Here is an 18,587-nt window from a genome sequence, read left to right on the forward strand (position 1 = left end):
CTGGGGTTCTTGCTCTTTGGGTTGTGTCCTAAAAACCGGAACTGTAACACCACTACAAGCAGATGGGCAGCAGGGAGGGAGGGAGAGCTTAAACTGATTTAGTACATTTATATCCTGACTGTCAGGAGCCCTGGTGGCGTAAGTGCTCAGCTGCTAACCGAAAGGTCAATAGTTTGAACTTGCCAGCCGCTCCATGGGAGAAAGATGCGGCAGCCTGCTCCCATGAAGATTTACAGCCTTGGAAACCCTATGGGGCAGTTCTACTCTGCCCTATAGGGTCACTATGAGTCGGAATCAACTCAATGGCAACCTGACTGTAGTTATGCATGTCGAATTAAGTTCTCTCAACCTAAAATCCCATCAAACGGTAAAACAAAAGCAAGAACAGGAGTGAGATGGTTACCTTGCCATGCCTGGAAAAGGCTTCCTGCATGAGCTGCTGCAGCTCCTTCCGGGATAATCTGTAGTCTATGTTGCTGATCTGGATGTCTGCGCCATTTGCAAATGGGTCTGGGCAGTCTGCACCACTGCTTGAATTTGCAACGTTGAAAGCAAGTGGGGACGCTCTGTTTAAAAGGTTTGGAGACATATTCCTGCTTAAAATATACATATTGAGATTATTTTTTTTAACTGTTACTCTATTTATTGACTATATCATTTAGGCTTTGTTTGAAACCATGTAGAGAAACAGTTTTTCCACAATACAACCAAATCATTTGGTTTTCAAATGTGTTTTTATCTTAAACATATACCGATTTATACTTATTGTCTAAAGTACTTATCAACCCTATACTATCTGCTGATCCCTTATTAACAACCAGCAAACTGTTTAGTATCAAACATTCTTTCATTGGATTATTTAAAGGCAGAAATTACAGGCAGGCCTGATGAACTAAATTTCTACTTTGGGCATTTATTGTTAGGAAATTAGCTTTTAATGTCAATTTAAGTCATTTAACCTCCCTTTTGGCTCTGAAAGGAGCCCCAGTGGAGCAGAGCTTAACCACTTGGCTTGTAACTGAAAGGTCAGTGGTTTGAGCCCACCAGCCTCCTCCACGGGAGAAAGATGTGGCAGTCTGCTTCCATAAAGATTATAGCCTTGCAAACCCTATGGGGCAATTCTACTCTGTCCTACGGGGTCACTACTATGTGTCAGAATTGACTTGACAGCAATGGGTTTCAATGATTTGGCCCTGGAAAAACTAGATAATCTTGCTCTTCTATTGAAGTCCTTCCCCACATAGGAAACAATGTTATGTGACTCTTTAGATGGAATTTAACAGCCCAACATCACTTTCTACAGTGATTCTTCACCAACACAGCAGAACAAACACAATGCCAGAAGGGGCTCATGGGAATACAACATGCCTGTTGCTCCTTCTGTCTTTACAGCCTTGTAAGAATTACTTGGTATGAGTTCAGAAAACTTAGATAATAAGTGTTATATAGATAATTACAGTGGTTTACAGGGACCCCAACTTCTCAAACAGCTTCCTATAATTGCCCTATTAGTAAGAATAACCAATGTCTGCCTAGTTTGGTTTTCTCCCTTAACACAGGCAAGAAGAGATTGAAAGGACGTATAGGTACCTCCCAGGAACTTCAAGACAGGCTTTCCTCTCTGACCTCTGCTTCCCAAGATTTCCACATGGAGAAGGCAGTAATGGTAAGAAGCATTGCCCCCAAATGTTAACCATGGTAACCTGAGGGAAGGTGACTGGCAGAAGAAGGATAGAGGACTCACTTTTTACTTTATACCCTTCTGTATTACTTGACTTCTTTTAAGCAAACATGCTATTTAGTAGTCCTTCTTTTGTTTCTAAATTGTATTTATTTTGTTGTTGTTGTTGTTGTTGGGAATTAGTAATCTTTTCTTATTGCACATAACCACGCCACAGGTTGAGAAGCTGGACTTACCGAGAAGACCAAGACTGAGATGTGAGCAAAGGTCCGACTTGCCTTGACACAATCAACTTGCTAAAGGCAGATGGGTAACTGACTTGGAACATAGTCTCCTCTTTATCTTTTCTTTCTACAGGAGAACTGGTAACGCTTCGGGCACTGAGGTTCTCTTTTCTAATATAGGGAAGAATCAGGGGAAAAGGTCATTTGTTTTTCCTTGACATTAAATAAGCAACTGTGACAAAAGAGAAACTTAGCATACTTCTGATTGCCTTTGTAAACTGATTCCGCCATCCCCAAGTTTTTGTATGTCGGCACCGCAGCACTTGAATTACTGTGAGGAGGGGCGGCCAGCCTCGTATTACCCTGCTGGGGCTCACTGTTTCTATTAGCAGTCTTGGACTCCATGCGGCACAGCTCCTTAAAAGAGACAATTTCACTGGGGTTTAAAGATTTAAGTACTCAGGAAGTGTTAGGCCTTGTACAGAAAACACTTGACTTTGACTATCATCGAAAACTCAAATAAAAAAAGGACATGCCAAAAGCAAGTGAGCACATGAAACGAAGAAACCAAACCTACCATAAACTTGAGAAAGCAAGAGGTATAAGAATTACCTGTAAACTTTTAACATTTGCATTTTTTGTAGCAGATCCAGAATTTGCCTGCAACCCTTTTCCAGGCGTGGCTTTGGCACTGGAAGCTTGTTCACTTGCATCTTTGATGAGGCACAATTTTAGATTCTTAAGTTTTTTGGGAGATTTCACTTTATCAGCAATTGCACTTGAACTCTTTGTTTCACAGAGTTCTCTGTTTTTTGGAGTAAATGACACAATGATCCTATTCCCAAAGACATCCTCGTTTTCCATTCGCTTCTGAGCCCGTTCTGCACTATCTTGGTTTATGAAGCGGAGAATTGCACTGCAGCCTGTGATGCTCAGCACTTTCCCACCGCAGTTGTCGGACAGGCGTCTGAGCCTGTTGCTGATGCTCTTGCCATCTTTGTTTGCTGGTAAGTTATAAACATAGAGCAGAGTATGGCACTGCTAACACAGAGGAAAGAAGTGTTACATCAGGTTAACCCAGGGCATACATTCAGTTACAAAGAACAAGGAGTGATCTCCAAACTTTAGCTGATAACCTGGGAGGAGAGGTGGTAACGACTTAGGTGGTAGAGGATAACTTATTTAGTGTTAACGAGGGACTTAAAGGCTGTTGAAAAGAATATGCTGGTGCTAGGCACAAAAGTCCACCCATTATATGACTCCATTTCTATAAAATGTCCAAAAAAGGAAAATCTATGGAGACAGAAAGGTAAGTGGTTGTGAGGAGGTGGAAACGTGGGTTAACGGCAAATTGGCATGAGAGATCTTACTGAGGTGAGAAAAATATTCTAAAACTGACTGTACAACTCAATAAACTTACTAAAAATGATAAACTGTACACTTAAATACATACATTTTGTGCTAAGTTAATTAGCTTTCAAAGAAGTCTATTTGATTATTTAGCAGGGCTATGGAGAAATACTTCGCAAAGTTAGAGCCTGTCCAGCTAGAGCAGTAACCGCCAGCACTCACTCGGAAGTTCTGTTTGTCAGTGTGGGTGGTCAAAACCCTTCCAGATGAATTGAAATTGATGTCTTAAGAAATAAAACCATAGAAGTACCAGAAGAAAACTTAAGATAATTTTGGAGAGGTTTACATCCAGAAGCCATAAAAGAAATCACTAAAAATGGGCAAAGGATATAAACAATTTACATATCGACATCCAACAATGATAATAAAAGGATATCTTGCAATGTTGCTAATGATTAATAAGCAGATACCATTTCTCACCTAGCTGACTAGTAAATGTTTAAAACTGACGCTACACTCTCATTTATCGTTGGTAAGAGTATAAGTACAGCCTTCCCGGAAACAACTTAGAACTAACCGGTAAAATTCTGACCCAGAACTTGCCTGCCTTGAAATTTATCCTACAGACCATTAGCCCAGAAGCCCAAAAGTGACAGAGGTTACCTTACTAAACATGGTGAAAAACTGAATACAAACAAAATGTCCAGTAATAGGTAGACTGGTTAAATAAATTATCGAGACCAGCCATACAAGGATGTTTCATACCAACCATCTGTTGGTTTTTTAAATGTGGTAGATTTGTATTAATGTATATTGACACGGAAAGACATCCAAGATATGACATTGTAAAAAAAAAAAAAAAGTCACAGAACACGACGTTTACGACACTATTTGTGTTTAAAAACTTGAACACATTTAAAAAAATTTGGAAGACAATACCAAACTCTTACCAGTAGTTATCTCTGGAGGGGGGAGTGTGGGATTTCACTTTCCACATTTCTGAATACCGATTTTTTTTAAAGAAAATACATTTTTCTAATCAGAGGCTTTGCTCTCCAACCATCAACAAGATCTACACTCGTCGTAATACGCTCAGGGCTCAAATCCCAAGCGGTACAAATGTTTGTTTACTAAAACTAAAGGGACAAACTAAAGATTACAAAAAAAAAAAAGAAAAGAAATGTATCTTCAATTGTTACTCTATTAAGTGAGAAAAAACATCTGGCAAGACAGAATGTTCTGAATAACGAGGTCTCTGTGTTTTCTTTTTACTCTATACACAGTAAAGGTCTTTGAAATAGGCAAGCTCTCACCTAAAAGATGACATTTGATTTAAAGACCTTCGAGGTTAGAGAAGTGAGTACCAAACAGATGCAGAAGGGAGGAAAGGCTATAAGTCAAAAGACTAAAGCATAATGAATAACAACTAAGGTGAATTAAAAGAGAGGCTCAAAAGACTGAGGTAGAGTCTATGTATGTTACTCCTTGGCCAAGACTCTGGTGTCCCCAGCTGTAATTGCCTTTAGCCACACTCGGGCTTGTTTAACCTGTAAAACAACCTGCTGCCGTCGAGTCCGACTCATAGCAACCCTATGGGACAGAATAGAACTGCCCCATAGAGTTTCCAAGGAGCACCTGGTAGATTTGAACTGCTGACCTTTTGGTTAGCAGCCATAGCTCTTAACCACTAAGCCACCGGGGTTTCCTGGGCTTGTTTGGTATCTAGGAATACAGTGGGACCAGCAGGTGAAGTGCTTAAGGAGCCCTGGGGCCCAGTCTTTGCTCTGCTATAGTCAGACCTTTGACCTTTGATTGGTTTACTTTCTCTAAGCACTGACTTCCTCCTCCCTGAAATGAAGACATCAGATGAGATCATTTCTAACGCTTCTGTAACTCTAAAGTTATTTAACTCCACTTTAAAACTGCCTCTTCCTCCAGGTCACCCACACTGCTGCTCTTCTCATCACAATTACTATCTTTGGAGCCCTGGTGGCCCAGTGGTTAAGACCTAGGGCTGAGAACAAAAAGGTCGGCAGTTCAAATCCACCAGCCGCTCCTTGGAAACACTATGGGGCAGTTCTACTCTGTCCTACAGGGTCGCCATGAGTCCGAATCGACTCGACAGCAATGGTTTTTCATCTTTGGAAGAGTTACATATGCATTCTCCAAACTGCGTAACCACAGTTCAGCACGGCAGTAAACATTCTCATTTCAAATCAAGACTATCACAAATGCTCCTCCTGCTGCAAAGACGCCCACATTCTCTTGATCATGTGACTTAAATAACATTACAGGTGTAGCAATAACCACTAGGCCTAAATGCGCACGTGCGCACAACAGGGGGAGAGGAGACGTGATCACAGAAAACATGGGTTCGGAGGCCTGCTAGAGCTCACGGATTAAATGCCTAAAAAGTATACAATTAATCGGTTTACTTTACTACAGTCACTTGAGTTATGCAAACCATCACCATATTCTTCAGCCGTAATTCCTGGGAGCAAAAAGAGTAGCTTTTATTCCATTATTTCCATTTATTTGACACAAAACACTGCTAGATCTGGAGACACTGGCAAGTGCTGTTGGTAAGGTAAATCTAAAAGTCAATTCCCTATGACATTTTGAGGGGAAAAAAAGCAAAATTCATATATGTCAACTCTCTGTACAGTTGTAAAATTGAAGGTTTCTAAGCCTCATTTCAAAATCTGGTCAGCCTCCCACAGAGAACGGCCTCACCTGGGCTTGGCAACCCCCTTGGCAAGACTGTCTTTCAGTCTCCAGAATCTAACACTGGAATATGGCAAAAATAACGCAAACCAACTTACTGGCATTTTGAGTGGTAACCTGGGGGGCAAGTCGGAAATGAACTCTTCGAATCTGATCTGCTCGTTAGCATGATGCAGCAGGGCTTCTGAGGCCTGGTTTTTATGGACCAGAATTATGTGGAAACCATGCCTGTGTCTTAGGTCACTCAGTTCCAATGCAAAATTGACATCAGCTGAAAGAAAAGGTACAGCCCACCCCATCCCCAAACATTAGAAACACTTGACAGAGGCAGACAACTCTACTGATACCCACAGAAGACCGTATTGATCAGGAAATAATGCATACTTGTTTCCTAAGTTCAAACTCGCTTTTTTCCACTTTTTAGAACAGAAACACATTTCACATCAGAAGAATTAACATGGTAAAGACAATTACCAAGACATGTTATTTTCAATGTTAAAAAGGAGCAAATGATATGTTGGGGGGGCCCAAATTTGTAAACTATTCATCTTGGATTTTTTTTAATTAGCAGTACTGGGCCATGGGTTTAAAAAAAAATTTTTTTCCCCCAAGATTTTCTCTAAACCCAGCCCCATGAGAGTTCTCACTCAAGTTCCAAGGAGAAAATACAAAAATCCATGTAAATTCAGTTTTTATTCTAAATAATTCTGAAAAATAAGCATGAATACATCCTATGTAGTACAGCCTCTCTGAGGCAAATTTTACTTTAATGTGTTTTTGGCTTCTATGACAATTCCTACACAGTGAATTTGATTTAAATTAGCAGGTGTTTCTACACTTACTTGATACAAGAACCACAGTGGCTGGAGCAGTGTGTGTATTTGCAAACCTTCGGAGACTCTGCCGGAGTTTATCATCAGCAGCGTTCTTTGCAGTGGCATTGATGTGGGCGACAGTTACCTGCATTAATTTATAATAAGGGCAAATGAGCAAGACCTGAGGTCAGAAAATTGCTACACACTCTGCCCACATTTTAACAGTTAATCTTTAGCTAGACAACCTAATGGAATAGAAAATCCTTTATTATAACTTATTATTGCCAGTTAAAAATGGAAAAAAATTACAACCATATCTCAATAATTTCAAAGCTCGTTCTCCATATGAATTAAATGGCTCCCTTATTACCCAGGCTCTCATCTTTGATCTTCTGCTTTTGTACTTCATCCCTCTCCCTTTTGGAAAACAGGTAGAGAAAAGGAAGTGAAATTCGAAGTAGTTAAATATGCTCTCATTAATAGCTTTTGCAAACAATCTGGAGGCAGCAGAGATTTGATATATAACTGAGGTAACATTTGGGGTTGTATTTTATGTCACTTGTCTATGCAGTGCGGTGGTTAAGAGCTATGGTGTGTGATGGCTGGTAACCAAAAGGTCAGCAGTTCAAATCCACTAGCCATTCCTTGGAAAACCTCTGGAGCAGTTCTACCCTGTACTGTAGGGTCGCTATGAGTTAGAATTGACTCGATGGCAATGGGTTTGTTTTTTTTATTATACATTGTCTGCAGCTCTCAGGATCTGGGGTAGGTGGCTGAAGGAGGAGGGGCGTTGGCCCCCACGAGAGTTAAAATGGTGTATACTCCTGTTAAAACTTCCAGACTCCCATACAGAAGCCTCTAAAGCAAGACAAGGTTTATTTCAAGAGGTGTCTAAATCACACGCAATGTCCCATAGGACTTAACTAGCTTTTGTAAAGAACCTAAGCTCGGAATTTGAGATAACAATATGGTATATCGATGGCATTCCTTGTTGGATTCTAGTTCCAGCTTTAAGAGAACAGACTTTGGAGTTTAAACCTGGGATCTCTCACTTACTGGCCATGTGACCTTAAAAAGGTTGCCTGGCCTCAGTTTCGCTTGTAAATTGCAAATAACTCCGAGGTACCCTGTTCACAGAGCAGTTACAAAGATCAAAGGAAACCACATACATGTCCCCATTGGAGCTAGAAAAGCACTAATTAAGTTTAAGTAAGTAGCATTACTGAATGGTCAAACATGGTTAAATGATTTCTAGTATTTTAGAAATTATCTTTTGTGGGTGCACTTATTTTATTTGCACTTAGCACAAAACCAATAGTATCGTTAAATAAATTCTGACTTGGAGTTCTTACAAGAAAATCATGTGCTTATTCTTCTACCAGAGTAAAGATCCCCCCCCGCCCCTTTTTTTTACCTGGCAGTTATTCAGCTCTTGAATAACTTCTTTGTTTTCTTTACTGATGTCACACACGCAGATGAATTCTGCTTCTCTGTGGCCTTTAAAGAACTTTTCACGGATTCTTTGTACGACAGCAGTAGCTGACCGGCCAGAGGGAACCGAGCAGTTTTCAATATCCCAAAAAACTCCAATGGGGGGTAGGTTTTCTAGCATCTGTCCAGCTACTGCAACTTCTGGTGACCCTTAAGAAACGTTAACACCTCCAATTACATGTAGTGAAAAAGAAACGGCAGATGAAAAGAAAGCAATGGATAGCTACCTATCATTCTTAGTGGCAGAAAAACTAAATTACTGATTGGTGTCAAGTTTAAGGATACCAACTTCTCTGGTTGACCTAATAAGATAAACAACCCTCAGTTGCCATAGTATCAGTCTCAGAGATGACTCCTGTTTTAGAGGAGAGGACAAATCTAAAGGTCAGGTTACTTTAAGCCCAAAATAAATCAATCTCAAAGCATGAGCCATTCTCAAGCTGACCAATAGCATGTAACTGAGTGGACGCTGCAGCTCTGGGCCCTGTCAGGATCAGCCCGTGCCTGTCTAACTACTGGGTACAGAAGAACACTGAAGGGATGACAGAGGGTGAAGTTATTATTGTTGTTGGTTTTAAATTATTTTTTAACACGGTACTAACATCTGATTTAACATTTTTTAAAATTGTTTTCAAGTGATAGAACATCACATTAACTACTCTAGGGGAAATGATTTTAACTGAGAACTCGTAGGTTTTCAAATACTGTTTTTAATCAGCCATTACTAAATCTTTACTCCCAGGGAGTGTAAAATCAGCAAGTGTGATTATGAACCTAAAGCTGATACCAAGTCTCCTCCAGCACTTATTTCTCCTAATATGCTCCTCCTTTTTCTATAAACAGCTGGACTTTCTGATTTCAAGCAGGCTTGGCCCATCGTAAAGGGCAAATGACTTGCAGACTTATAAAAATAAAATTTTTTTTTTAAGAGATGGAAAGGGAGACTTGCCCATTTATATACGCAGTAGCTTTAGAAACACCAGGACTCTTTTAAAGGTGATTAAATGCAGTGTTAGTATCAGATATTGAAAACTATTTAAATATGCACATTTAATACCGTACTATCATTTACCAAATTTCGAAGCAGGTTTGCCTAGACTGGTCGCCAATAACAACGTGGTCTCCTTTCCTGTTCCTTTGGTTCCACAGCCATTACACAAAGGGATAGCGACAGGTGCAGTCTGAGTATTTGGAGGTGGTATATTTGGCCAGACTTTAGCAGCATCAATTATACTATTTCTTGCCGGCTGTTGTAAAATTTTTTTAAAAAAGGGGAGGTTTCAGATACATCACTTTAGAACCTAAAGTCATACACAACAGCTGAAAACCCATTCTTTGTGTTTTACGTTTCTACCTGCTAACCTGTAATAAAATGTAATTTCTCAAATCATCTTCCCAGAACCACCAGCTATCGATCCATATACACATTTCAAGAAGTAACTTGAAATGACTTGAGACAGTTACATGATTGGAACCTTTATGTTCCGGGGCATGTGTCCTCTGCAATGGAGACCTCGCACACATTGCATACTTCGCATAAAGGGAGTCAAGTCTTCACTTGAAACACTGGTGTGACTGAGGCCAAATTTCAAGTTCTCTGTGTTATTACAAAAGGACAACATGCTGTTACCTATGTTACATGAATAGGCCCAAGTATAAGTTGTGTTTGAGTTACAAGAAATCAGAATCATGCTCTAGCCTTTAAAGACAAAAAAGAACACCGAGGCTTTGCCAAACTCAGTTCACATGTAGGAAACACATTAATTGCAACAGGAGGCTCTGTGAATATACCCACTATATAAATAATTACTCCGCACTCCTTTGAATCGTCCCTATTTTACTCCTTGATTCCTTCAGAACCAGCAGAAGTTATGCTGATGGCAAAAAAGCTAAACCTCAGCTGCACCCAGCATAAAAAAGAAAAAGATACAAACCTTGTTTAAACAGTCTTCGCAGTAAAGTGAGCCCTTTAAACAAACCGGTGGTACCACATTTAGGTGCAAAGAGTTGGTGCACAAGTGAGGCGTTAGTTCCGACTGTGAAATGTGCTCTTCCAAATGCCCTGGAGCCCCACTTGTGAAATCAGAACAGGGGAAATAGCCAGTCGCGGAGGGGCAGCCCTGGAGGGCTGGAAACTGATGCAGCTTGTGCACGTTACCATGACATGACTGGAAATGGAGTTTTCCACAACAGGGCAGGTGTTTGCAGGAAGATAGGTTACTTTCTAGACACATGCTGGGAAAGTCACTTGCAATGCCTGCCAAATTGTTCCTAGCTGAGGCATTCTGGAGTGAAGATGCAGACTGGAAAGCAAACCCTGACCCTACTTGACACGTGATTGTCCTGGTGCTTTGCGAGTCTAACAGTGCGCCCGAGTGAATCAAGCTACCAGTACCTCCGCCACCGCCGCCACCACCACCACCAAAATGCATTGGCGACGTGGAGGGTTCATTAGTGCAATGAGCACAGCAGCTTACTTTGGGGACAGTTGAAAGCTGTATTTTAGGTTGCTGGAGAGAATGAATATCTGGAAGTGGGACTGCTGGAAAAAGTTTAGAGCCAGCATGAAGGGGAGATGGTACGTCCTTTAATTCCACAGCAACTTTCTTGTTCTCCATGTAATCTTTCTGAGAAAAGAAAATCAGAATGAAAGTTAATTTTATGAGGCCAGTGATGTTTCGTTACTCACATCCTGTTGCATTAAAAAGCAGAAACAGGGCTCAATTCTGTATCTAACATTCGATCACAACCAAATAAAATGGAATTAAGTAGCTAACAAAGCTAGGGGCAGGGAGCCCTGGTTGCGTAGTGGTTAAGCATTTGGCTGCTAACCAAAAGGTTAGCAGTTCGAACCCACCAACTGTTCCACGGGAGAAAGATGTGGCATTTGCTTCTGTAAAGATTACAGGCTTGGAAACCCTATGGGACAGTTCTATTCTGTCCTATAGGATCGCTGACTTGGAATTCACTCGAGAGCAAGGCATTTTTAATTCAGGGTCACTGTGAGTCAGAACTGACTCGATGGCAAGGGGTTTTTAAATTAGCAACATTACTAGGAGCTAGATGTGCCCGGCTAAAACCAATGACTGCCCTGACAGGGAACACAACAGAGAACCCCTGAGGGAGTAGGAGAGCAGTGGGATGCAGACCCCAAATTCTCATAAGACCAGACTTAATGGTCTGATTGAGACTAGAATGGCCTCCAGACCTTCTGTTGGCCCAGGACAGGAACCATTCCCGAAGCCAACTCTTCAGACATGGATTGGACTGGACAATGGGTTGGAGAGGGATGCTGGTGAGGAGTGAGCTTCTTGGATCAGGTGGACACTTGAGACTATGTTGGCATCTCCTGCCTGGAGGGGAGATGAGAGGGTGGAGGGGGTTAGAAGCTGGCGAAATGGACACGAAAAGAGAGAGTGGAGGGAGAGAGTCTCATCGGGGGAGAGTAATTGGGAGTGTGTAGCAAGGTGTATATGGGTTTTTGTGTGAGAGACTGACTTGATTTGTAAACTTTCACCTAAAGCAAAATAAAAACCATAAAAAAAAAAAAAAGACATAAAATAGCAGCATTCTTCAGAGCTGAACATGGATACAGACAACTAAAACTAAGACTGTGTTCTTCCTGAGTCTTAAGAGGCTAGGGATGGGGGGGTGTGTCTCTACATCTTCAGCAAGCCATATTAACCATCTATGTCTACTGACTTCCCTTTGACAAGGACTCTTTGCCTCAGAGGAACTTGTGAAGACAAAATGGGAATAAGAAAACAACAGTCACAAGCAGCATTCGATAAAGACGGCTTATAAGCAAAGTGCTTTGAGAGAAGTACTTAACAGTTCCTGCGGTCAGTCCATAACAGGTTCCAATAAGTTCCCCCAGAGTAGAAGAGTAGTATTCCAAACATTATGGATGATATTGGCCATCTGCCACCCATGGGAAGTCTCATAAAAGTGTTACCGATGACATTTAGCAAATCCTAAGATACCATGGGAAACCCTGGTGGTGGTGTGGTTAAGAGCTACAGCAGCCAACAAAAAGGCTGGCAGCTAGAATCCGTCAGGCGCTCCTTAGAAACTCTATGGGGCAGTTCTACTCTGTCCTATAGGGTCGCTATGAGTCAGAATTGACTCGATGGCAATGGGTTTGGTTTTGTTGGTTAAGATACCATGACCTAAAGCCATAATGCCAACAAGTGTATTGTAGCCAGTGAAAAGAATGAGAGCAATTAGAAAACTAGGGGAAAAGGTACAAGAGAAATAGTTTGCTATATGCCTACACAGACACAGGAGGCCAGTATATCACAAAAGTAATAAACATGGGCATGAGTGTTAGAGGCCTGGATTTGAATCTGACACTCAATAGTTATATGACCTTGGGTAGGTTGCTTAACCTCTCGTTTCAGTTTCCTCATTCATAAATTGAGAGCAACAGAATGTACCTTATACAGTTGTTAGAAGTAGAAAATGAGATAGTACACAGAACACACTTGGCACAATGGTCACTGAAAAGGGATCTTACTAATTAGTAGCACTTATGGGCTGACTGGAGGAACTATTAAATAGAAAAGGATGCCCTAAAAAAAATAATTAAAAAAATTAAAGAAAACGAAAAGGATGCCCTGATACAGTATCATCCCTCAGAGCACAGAAGGGGCCATCTGACTGCTAAATTTCACCCCCTTTACTATGGCTCTATGCTTATCTCAGAGCTCATCTGGGAGAAATCTGGATTTTCAGCTAGACGTTCCCTAAAAGGGAAGTAGGTAATAGCAATGGGCTGACCAGCCAATGGAGCAGTGTACTCTGCCCTCTTGGTAACTGCAGTTTAGGCTCAAAACTAATACACTGGCACTCTTGATTTATACAGATCAGACTCTTATGGGGTAGGGCTATTGTGGGTCGGTCTCCTGAATCTACTTAATTCTAGGTGGTACTGACAAAACTGAGTTTCTGGATCTGTAGTGGAGAGTGCAATTCTGAATTGTGTGACTCCGAGAGGACCAGATCTGCCACCCCCAGGAAGTGCTGTTTGAGGTACCAACCTTTACTGTCAACTGTCCGTAAAGTAAAACACTTCTGAAATGACCAAATTACTTGATGCTATGCAACAAAAATAACTATATGGTGGAAAGCTGGAGAAGACAGAGAATTGAACTGACTTTATAAAAGTTATATCCTTATGTGAAAGCCTCATTTGAATCCCAAGAACAGAACAAAGAAAACAGAAGGGTGGTAACCACGAGTACATAAAATGACATCAGAAAATGTCAAAATCGCCACAAAAAGCAAAAGCAAGCAAGAAGTCACGGACCTATGTAAATCTTCAAAAGAAATCTTGAACAGAAAAAGACCATCGATAAGGTCTGTTAATCTTTTCTGGATTACAAGTCTCAGAACTCAGAAGACTACAGTAAAATAAAATTTATTTTGTACTTTCTTCTGGGTTTACTCTATAAGGTGGATTTGATCTTTGGAATCTGTGATTTTAAGGAGAAGTAAATCTTCCCAATATTTTCACATTAAATATTTAAAGCATCTGTTACTGAGAGTGGAAGTTAAAAATGCATATGTTTGTCAAGTCAGGAATTATAACAATATTCTATAAGGGGCAATACAAGCAGGATACATAGAAAAACCTGGCCCAGGCTCCAGGGAGAGACTGTGTCCCAGACCAAATGCACCTCTGATCTATTCCAAACAGGAATTTATTATATCCTTAGTCTTGCATATAGTTACCGTTTGGGGACTAAGTGGCAACGTCTGCTCAGGACGAGAAAAGCAATTAGAGAATTTCCAAAGCCATGGCTTAGCATCATTATCTTGTTGAAGCCATCCAAGTGTTCTACTGCAGGGGTTCTCAGTTCCGTTTCCTTCCATCATATAGCCATACAAAGTGGTTCAACATTCTTTCATCTTTCTTTTCTTTCATTCTCCCCCCCTGTTGGGAATAAGTGAGATTTCAAGGTTATTTCTTTGCATTAAGTACAAATTTTGCAATTTATTAAAATGTGAGGGGAAGAAAATGAGATTACAACTGTATTTATGGTGCAATGATTCCCCAAAATTCAAATGTTGATGAACAAAAGTAGAATGTACATGAGAACACATTTCAGCTCACTAAAACTTGGTAAACTGAGTTGACTCTGTTTATGCTTGAACATTAACTGTTACCAATTCAAATTTTTAAAAATCCGTATCTTAGCATTCCTCATATTCTATTGCCTTTCAAATAAAAATGAACTCTGGATGAGTTCTATTTCTCTTCTATACACAGTTGTTACTTGTGGGAAGTAGACAAAGCCTGGCTACCTGCACATCCCTGAGTGATATCCTTGGTTGGAGTCAATCTCTTCAGGCCCTGAGTAGACCCTTTCTATAATTTTTCTCAATTCTTTCCAGCTATTTCACCCTAAAGACTCTACTTACGAGAGTCGAAAAGTTAACAGAAGAGAGTCCTGATTTTAGAGAACCACTACCGTATCCTCATTACCAATTCCGTATAATTTTTAAATCAACTTAAGAGCAACTTACCCACTGTGCCTTTGATATGAATATGAAAGGTCTAAGCTGAGTGACCTCTGTGGACTTTGAATTTGATTCTACTACAGAGCAAACTGAATCAAATTTTTAGTTTACTTATTACAAAAGTACAGTCTGCTATACCACCAAAAATCTAGCCAATACAGAAATCTCACAAATGTGCTGTATCTATTCCAGCACAATACTCTTAAATATTTTAAACAGTGCAATAAAAGTAGATCAAATCAATTACAGCCATTGGGTGTGGAGGCAGTCTGCCAATGGTGAGGACAACTGAACCTCATTTCCAAGTCCTCACCACCATACCCTAATGACCATCTACTCTTACCTATAGTTGGCCAAGCTAAGTCTCATTCTTCCTCAGAATTTTCATCTGGACACATGGAAGACACTCTCTTTTAGATATATCTCTGATAAGATGCTCTTTTTCAAGAGTTTTAACATCTACATGGTACAGGGAAGGAAAAGACAACCATACAAGTACCGGATCTAAGGTACAGATGGGAGAACTGATCACAGGGGTTGGCAAGCCAATGGCCTGTGAGTTAAAACTGGCCTGCTGCCTGTATTTAAAAGGCCCGTGAACTAAGAATATATTCACAAAACATTTTTAAGTGGTTGAAAGAAAATCAAAAGAATAATATTTCATGACACAGGAAATTATTTGAAATTCAAATTTCAGCATCTATAAATACAGTTTTATGGGGACACAGCACACTCATTCATTTAAGTACAGTCTATGGCTGCTTTTGCGTTACAATTGCCGAATTGAATAGCTGCAACAGAGCCTATTTAGTCCACAAAGCCTAGAATATTTACTATCTGGCCCTTTACAGAAAACATTTGTCAAAGTTACAAAGCTTCATTAAGCTTCTGTTTCTTCCTATGTAAAATGTAGCTAATTTCTCTCCTAATTCACAACATTACTGAGAAAAAAAATTAGATAAACAGACTCCATTGTCTGTCTTTTTTTTTTTTTTCTACCACCGTTGTATCCCCCAGCACAGGGTATGCTACATAGAAGATACTAAGCGAATATATGTTGAAGGAGAGAATGAATAAAGCATGATGTTTACCTACTACACACTGCTGGAGGGTTAATTTTGAGACAGAACTGAAGTTAACTGTGTCACATTGGTGGTAAATTACGTACTTGTTTTTCCTTTTAAATTCAGGTCTTATATTCCCCAACAAGCTTCTCTCTAATCAAATGATTTGTGATGTGCATGATACATGCCTTTTCAATACACCCAGTTCCATCTCTTTTTTTGAAGGCCAAATCCCGAAAGTAAATATTTTACAGTAGAATATAATTTACAAAGCATTACTATTCAACACTATTTGTTCCCTCTTTCCGCACATATTTACTTAGTATCTACAACACTACATAACAGACCCTGTGTTTGGCACAAGGGGTACAATGAATAGAAAGAAAAAACAGACAATGGGGTTCATCTATCTAATTTTCTTTTCTCAGTAATGCTGTGAGAGAAATTAGCCACATTTTACAAAGAAGAAAACAGAAAAACTTAAGGAAGTTTTGTAATTTGCCTAAAATCACATAATTAGAGAGGGGGTAGAACCAGGCCTGTCCACCTATTTCTACCACACCAAGGTGCTTATACGTTGCTCAGTATGAAAACAGAAAACAACTTACTAGCTGGCACCTTTTTAGTGGCCTGCACCCTGACATTTTCCCAAATAGTCCTGGGAACACCACTAAGTCACTCAGGTAACCAAAGGAAGTTTGATTTGAGTGGGAGTGTCACTTCAATCACAACCCCTACAGTCTGAGCAATTCAGATAGTGGTTGAGAGCACAGGCTTTGACATCAGACTGTTCTGCTTCTGAGTCCCCAATTCCATCACTTTTTATCTGTGCAGTTTTGGGCAACTCACAACCTCTCTGAACCTCAGATTCCATCCCTGAAAGGATCCTAAATATTATAGTAGCCCCCCATCCCATATGGCTGTCATTTGGTTTAAATGACACAATCCATGTACAGCATTTAGTAAATGGCCTTCCCTTAGCAGCCAATCTAGCCCTTCCCTCCCAGCCCATTCCATCCCATTACCCTGTTTTATTTTTTTACAACGCCTCTAAAATTATCGTTTACTTGCTCGCTTTTATTAACTGTCTCTCCCACTAGAATAAACTCCATGACAGCAGATACCATGTCTTACTCACCAGTGTATCTACTGCACCTAGCACAATGCCTGACATATATCAACAAATTGTTGAACGAATGAAGTGCTCAATAAATGCTTAGAAATACCACTCATGTCTCAATTTCCCTGCATACAAAACAGAATATTTACCACTCTGAAATGTTGGAAAGTCCAAAACGTACAAACGTAACTGGAAAGCTTTTGGTAATACCAGAAAGGTGTCTGGGAAACTCTAAAAGGTGTATCACGGCGTCACGTTACAATTAGTAGTGGGAAAGGCTGAAGCTCTAAGGCAACTCAACACTGTCAACCCAAAGGCTATATACCCTAGGGGGTTGCTGAATGACCGAGGAGAATGCAAAACGCTCAGCGGTTTTGCAAAAACATCTGCTCCTTTCTCCCTATCTTAACCTTCCAACTGTGGACACCCCTCTGGAAAGGCTGCTCCTCACACCTGGAAGGCCTCATAGGGAGCAGGGAGACAGGTGCGGGCGGGGAGCCAAATACCCCCAAAGGGGAGCGGCGGAGCAGAAGTGACAGTCGCGAACGGACCTGAAAGGAAGACAACCCAATCCTCTTGTAGGGGTCCCACTTGGCGAGTCCGAGTCTTTCCCCAAGGACTAACGCCCCCCTCCCCCCAGCAATAGGCGAGGGAAGGACGATACTGTCTCCCTCCAGCTCCGGTGGTCCCACAGCAGCGGGACTGTCAGGGTCTAGTTCTCAGCGCTGACAGCAAACTCACCTCAGCCGCCAGCTCCACCTCCGCTCACATTCTGGCCCCGCCGCCTTCCCCCCGCCCTCCCAGGCCCTTTGTTTTGATTCCCGACTCCACAGCTCCCGCCGCCGCCGCCAAGCGCACCCTCCACTTCCGCTTCCGCACCGCACCGCCCCTGTCGCAAAACCGACGCCCTTCTCGCCCCTCGCTCCGCCCCTTCCTCCACCCCTCCCCCGCCACCGCATCCTCCCCGCGCGGGGTGTGCTGGGAACCCTGGGGGGGGCGGGGCCTCGCGGCCCTGCAGCCTCGTCAGGCTCAGTCCCCTCCCGATAAAACCCTAAATAGGGACCTTCCATGGGGGTGACCGTGGCTTTTCTGGCGAAAAGCACCGGTTTAAGGAGGCCTTCACGCTGCCTTAACGTTGTGTAGTCGAAAGGAGCTTCAAAGCGGAGAATTAGGGAGTTTGTGAGGTGGAACCGGGAAAAAAAAACTGCCAACGGGAGCTTAATACAATTCAGCTCTTCCCGTCTTTTCATGGAAGGCTGTTTAAACGGGATTCCGATGAAAATCTCGATCGTTTGGGTTTTTTTTTCCTTGACTGTCTTTTCGCGTGATGGTTATGGTTTTGTTTTTTTTTTTTTTTTCAATGGCACATATTCAACAACGTGCTTAATCTAGTGCGACCTAGTGGCGAGTGAAGAGAAAAATAACTGCCAACTTAGGCTTCCTGCGAGGAACTGTGGGCCGGCCGGAAAGTCGCGACCCTGCTGGCAAAAAGTGTGTGCAAAGACAATATTGTCACCAATGATTGAGAGTCTTCGGTAACTCTGGGAAGAAACAGTAATTTTTGGAAGTCTGGGTACAGAACTGACTACAAATGAA

At 41.4% G+C, this 18,587-nt stretch overlaps 1 protein-coding gene across 6 annotated transcripts in view; it reads right to left on the reverse strand.

Annotated features, from left to right (window-relative positions):
* MARF1 (meiosis regulator and mRNA stability factor 1) overlaps positions 1–17,815 on the reverse strand; it is a 43,810-nt gene extending 25,995 nt beyond the window's left edge. The window contains exons 1-11 of one of the 6 annotated variants that reach the window (XM_010601230.2): positions 17,733–17,815; positions 14,019–14,220; positions 10,220–10,912; positions 9,358–9,532; positions 8,209–8,435; positions 6,822–6,939; positions 6,078–6,250; positions 2,518–2,946; positions 2,165–2,322; positions 1,918–2,076; positions 404–596 (exon numbers count right to left, since the gene is read on the reverse strand). In XM_010601230.2, coding sequence (XP_010599532.1) covers positions 404–596; positions 1,918–2,076; positions 2,165–2,322; positions 2,518–2,946; positions 6,078–6,250; positions 6,822–6,939; positions 8,209–8,435; positions 9,358–9,532; positions 10,220–10,912; positions 14,019–14,162 — 2,469 coding nt within the window. In that variant the 5' untranslated portion in view covers positions 14,163–14,220; positions 17,733–17,815. Of the gene's footprint in view, positions 1–403; positions 597–1,917; positions 2,077–2,164; positions 2,323–2,517; positions 2,947–6,077; positions 6,251–6,821; positions 6,940–8,208; positions 8,436–9,357; positions 9,533–10,219; positions 10,913–14,018; positions 17,707–17,732 lie in introns of those variants that run through there. The other 5 variants (XM_023540912.2, XM_010601232.2, XM_010601231.2 and 2 more) reach the window with 5 other exon arrangements.
* Positions 17,816–18,587: the final 772 nt, after the last annotated feature.

Source organism: Loxodonta africana, chromosome 12 (genome assembly GCF_030014295.1).
Source record: "Loxodonta africana isolate mLoxAfr1 chromosome 12, mLoxAfr1.hap2, whole genome shotgun sequence".
NCBI classification, from domain to species: Eukaryota; Metazoa; Chordata; class Mammalia; order Proboscidea; family Elephantidae; genus Loxodonta; species Loxodonta africana.